This window comes from Lolium perenne, chromosome 3, assembly GCF_019359855.2.
Source record: "Lolium perenne isolate Kyuss_39 chromosome 3, Kyuss_2.0, whole genome shotgun sequence".
Classification (NCBI taxonomy): Eukaryota; Viridiplantae; Streptophyta; class Magnoliopsida; order Poales; family Poaceae; genus Lolium; species Lolium perenne.
Window position 1 is genome coordinate 7,035,923 of NC_067246.2, and position 5,029 is coordinate 7,040,951.

At 46.0% G+C, this 5,029-nt stretch overlaps 1 protein-coding gene across 1 annotated transcript; it reads left to right on the plus strand.

The window, feature by feature from the left end:
* The first annotated feature begins 771 nt into the window (after positions 1 to 771).
* Positions 772 to 1,410, plus strand: LOC127325623 (uncharacterized). The gene has a single exon (XM_051352430.1). The coding sequence runs from the start codon at positions 772 to 774 to the stop codon at positions 1,408 to 1,410; it is 639 nt and encodes a 212-aa protein (XP_051208390.1).
* The last annotated feature ends 3,619 nt before the right edge of the window (positions 1,411 to 5,029 follow it).

Below are 5,029 nucleotides of genomic sequence, written 5' to 3' on the forward strand. Positions count from 1 at the left end.
CTAAATAAAATTTCACAAGGAAAATCATCATTGACAGTAATAAAATAAAATAAATTATAAACGTGCGGAGGCAGAGCAGACTACGCAGGCCCTGCCTACGCGCCCCCGCCCCGCACGTCGCAGCTTCGAACTCCGAGCACGCGTCATCCACCATGCCACCCCGTCCCGCCCCGCGACCCAACCCTAGCCGCCGCAATCTGTAAGATCCCTCCGGATTTCTAGGAGTATTCGAACGGATCACAGAAGTAGAGACAGTAATTAGGGTTCCAATCACTACTAGAAAACGGACCTTCCGTCCAGGCCTTTTGTCCCGGCCCAGTCTGGAGCCGGGACAAATGGTCAGGCCACATCACCCCGAAACCAGCGAGAGGGTACGGGGCCTTTTGTCCCGGTTGTTTAAGGACTTTTTGTCCCGGTTGGAGCCTCAAACTGGGACAAAAGGGTCTAAGGCCTTTTGCGGCTTGCTGGCAGCCCTTTTGTCCCGGCTGGTGACACGAGCCGGGACATAAAGTCGACTGGTTCGTTCCCGCGCGGAACCCGATCATCGTCACCATTACTGGCGCAGAAATCGATCGACGCGCAGGAATTCGGGTCGCCGGCGCCAGCGGTCGACCACGGGAATTGATCACCCGGTGGCCGGCCTATTCATCTTCACCTTCCTCACCTTCATATATGCTTCACATCTCCTCACCATTGCCACACATCTCTTCTCACGTCTCCATCCATCATCTCTCCCACAAAAGCTCTCTCCCCGTCGACGTTCCGGCCTCAATGGAGCACCTCGCGCGCGCCCCGGCTCCTCGATCTCGGATATACCACCTCATGGCCGAAGGGATGTCTTTCAAGGTCACGGTCACTCTCCGTGCATCAAGAGTGGAGAAGTGGATCCGCACCGTCAAGAGGGACTTTCTCGACGCCGCACCAACCAAGTGCGTCGGCTTGGACTGCGAGTTCACCAACCCTCGCGAGGGTGATCAGCGCGCCGCCGTCTTTCAACTCTCGGTGGAGAGCGAGACTTTGGTATTCCAAATTTGTTGGGCTGATGAAGTGCCACAAGTTCTCAAGGAGTTCTTGCAGGACGAGAACATTAGATTCTGCGGCGCGGCTATCGGCAAAGATGTGGAAATGCTGAGTCCCTACGGTATTAATATTACTTCTGCGTTCGACCTCCAGAAGATACTCGCGAACCCCACCAACAAGCCCACTCTGAATCTATATGATCTGGCAAACTCTACCATTGGGACAAACCTTGAGAAGAAGAAGAGGAAGAAGTACAAGAAGAAGGACGCCGCGGAAGAAAAAAAAGATGAACTGATTTTTGGATGGGCCAATGTTCCATTGAGCTACGAGCAAGTGCACTATGCCGCTCTAGACGCTCGCCCGAGATGGCTAGGAGGCATTGGAGGCTAGTTGGCTACAATAGCCATGTTGATCGTCTCAATATTTAAAGATGATGAGTAGACGGTGGTGTGGTGTGTGGTACGGTGTGTGTCTTCTATATTTGTATGAACTATGAATCGTTCAATATATCGAATCTTTCTATTGTTATTCAAATTTCTCATATTTTTCTAATTGCGGTTTATAGATTTAAAGATATTAATTATTTGGCCATATTATATGAATAATGCATATATTATTTGATAATAATAATAATAATAAATAATAAAAAAAAATATTTCATATTCAAATTCCTCACATTTTTCTAATAATAATGGATATATTATTTGTCCAATTGCGATTTACAGATTTAAAGATATTAATTATGCCATATTATATGAATAATGCATATATTATTTGATAATAATAATAAAATGAATAAAAACAAAATTATTTCATATTCAAATTCCTCACATTTTTCTAATAATAATGGATATATTATTTGTCCAATTGCGATTTACAGATTTAAAGATATTAATTATGCCATATTATATGAATAATGCATATATTACTTGATAATAATAATAATAAATAGTTTTATTACTTATTTTATTTTCATTGGAATTAAATATTATCTTATTCGTTATTGTTTACTTAAATAATTGTTTTTGGTTTCAAAAAATACAGAAATGTGACACAATGGTATAAGTATTAATAAGATTGATACGGTAGTATTTATAACAAGGTACAATCATATTCACGGGAGCACAACAGGAAAGAACCAAGGAGTTAAGCATGCTGATGGTGGAGTAGTGTGAGGATGGGTGACTGACCGGTAAGTGACCAAGTCTAGAATTTGACTAAAGATTAAGTGTAATTAGTGTTAAAAATGGTCCAAGTGAGAGAGTAACTAGTCAAACAAAAAGAAAAATGAAAAAGAAAATGAAAAATTAAAAAATGAAAAATGAAAAAAGAAAATGAAACCTTTTGTCCCGGTTGGGCTTACGAGCCGGGACTAAATGTCCTCCAGCCCAAACCCTGTATCGCAGCCACGTGGTGGACTGTATGTCCAGGATGGTAAGCGGGCCGGGACAAAAGGTTGTGCCTTTTGTCCCGCCTCCGTTGTCCCGGTTGCCCAGCCGGGACAAAAAGCTCTTACGGGTCGGGACAATTGGCCCATTCTCCACTAGTGATTGCTCTCCTCCCAACCTCCCCCGAGCGAGTTCACATAAACACGGCACTGCCATCCATCCGTCCAAATCCTAGCCAAGCCTAACGAAGCAGAACGATATCCTTATAACGAGACAGCTATCCTATTACATGGGCTTATGGAGGCCCAGCTGGTAAGCCTTGAATTTGGCCGGTAGCTTGGCTTGCCTCCTGGGCCTTGCCTTGCTTGCGTCAGTGGTCGCCGTCCAGTCGTTGTCCAGGTCTTCGCTGGCAGGTGGGAGCGGGTCGTTGACATTCCCCCTCCTTGAAAATCTGCTTGACCCCAAGCAGATGCTTGAGGAAACTTATGTTGAAGCGACTCCAGGTCTTCCCACGTGGCCATGGATTCTGGTTTGCCACTCCATTGCACCAGGCCTTGCACGATCGTTCGCAGTCCTTGCTGACGAACTCGTCGCCGAAGAACTTGTATAGGAACCTGCAAAATGTCATCAGCAGATGGGAGCTAAGGAAGAACTTGCTGACCCGGCCCGGGCCTAGACATGGCTTGAGTTGGGAGACATGGAAGACTGGGTGCACACGACTCATCGAAGGTAGATCCAGCTTGTAAGCAACTTCTCCAATTCGCTCGATCACCTGGAATGGGCTGAAGAACTTGAAGGCGAGCTTGTGATTTGCCCGGCGGAGCACCGACGATTGCAAATATGGTTGCAGCTTCAGGAAAACGCAGTCTCCCACTGAGAAAACTCGCTCATATGTTTTCTTGTTAGCTTGGCTCTTCATACGCTGTTGCAGTCTCAGCAAATGTTGTTTGACAGAATCCAGAACAAGAGCACGCTCACGCAGCCAGTCTTGAATATCCCCCGAAGCAACTGTATCAGTAGCAGTAATGTCGAAGTAACGAGGTTCACGGCCATAGATCACTTGGAAGGGTGTTTTGCCTAACGAAGAATGCCAGTTATTATTGTACCAGAATTCACAGAGAGAAAGCCATTTGGACCAATGCTGCGGATGAGCGCTAATGAAGCAGCGCAAATAACACTCAATCGACTGGTGGTTGGCAATGCTATGTCTGTCCATCTGTCTTAGGGTGGTTGGCAGTGCTCATATTGAGTTGTGTACCAGTGGCCTTGAACAATGCTTGCCAAAAGAGACTAGTGAAAACTGGATCGCGATCAGAGACGAGAGTGAGAGGCATACCATGTAGCTTGTAAATATTATCCACGAAGACCTCGGCCATTTTAGCTGATGTATAAGGGTGGCGCAGAGGAATGAAATGTGCATATTTGGACAGCTTGTCGACAACTACCAGGATGCAGTTGTACTGACATGAAGACGGTAGACCGTCAATGAAGTCCATTGTAGCCATGTCCCAAGGACCAGAAGGAATTGGCAATGGTTGTAGGAGACCAGCTGGCAATGATCTTTCTGGCTTAGCTTGCTGGCAAATATGGCAATGAGCCACAAATTCCTTGACGGCGCTCTTCATTCCAGGCCACTTGAACAGAGATAGCAACCTTCGATAAGTCACAGGAAATCCCGAGTGTCCTCCCACTAGACTGTCATGGAACGCGGAAATAATAGTTTGTTGCAATTCCTTGTCTGGGCCAATCCAAATTTGTCCTTGGTATCTGAGTACTCCCTTGGACAATGAGAAGAGAGGTTCACTTTGTGAATCAATTGTCAACTTCTGTATAAGCTGAGAGGTGTAGGGATCATCCTTATAGCTGTCGACGACCTTGTCAAGCCAAACAGGTTGCACCACCGTGGCCACCATCAGTGGTGAGGAATGGATAGGTTTCCTTGACAACGCGTCCGCTGCCCCATTGAGAATACCCTTCTTGTACTGCACAATATACTGGAGCCCCATGAGTTTAGTTAGAGCACGACGTTGCCATTCAGTGTGTAGCCTTTGATCAGTCAAATGAGTGAGACTTTTATGGTTAGTTTTTATCACGAATTCCCCAGTTTGGAGGTATGAACGCCACTGCTGTACAGCTAACAGAATAGCCATGTACTCCTTTTCATATACCGATAATCCTATGTTCTTGGGTCCAAGTGCCCTGCTCTCAAATGCCAGGGGATGAACATTTTGAGACAACACAACTCCAATCCCCACATCATAGGCATCAGTCTCGAGAACAAACGGTGCTGAGAAATCCGGTAAAGCCAACACTGGAGTTGTCGCTAGAGCCTCTTTTAACACCAGGAAAGCAGCCTCATGTGCTTCGGTCCAAACAAAAATGGAACCCTTCTTCAGGAGAGCTGTGAGTGGCTGGCTAATGATGGCGTAGTGTTGAATGAATTTTCGGTAATACCCACTTAGCCCAAGGAATCCTCTTACTTCTTTTGGAGTAGTGGGACGGGGCCATGTTTAGACAGATTCTATTTTTGTTTCATCAGTTGCCACTCCTTCTGCAGATATCACATGGCCTAGGTAAGCAATATGCTGCTGCGCAAAGGCGCACTTGCTCAGCTTGACCTG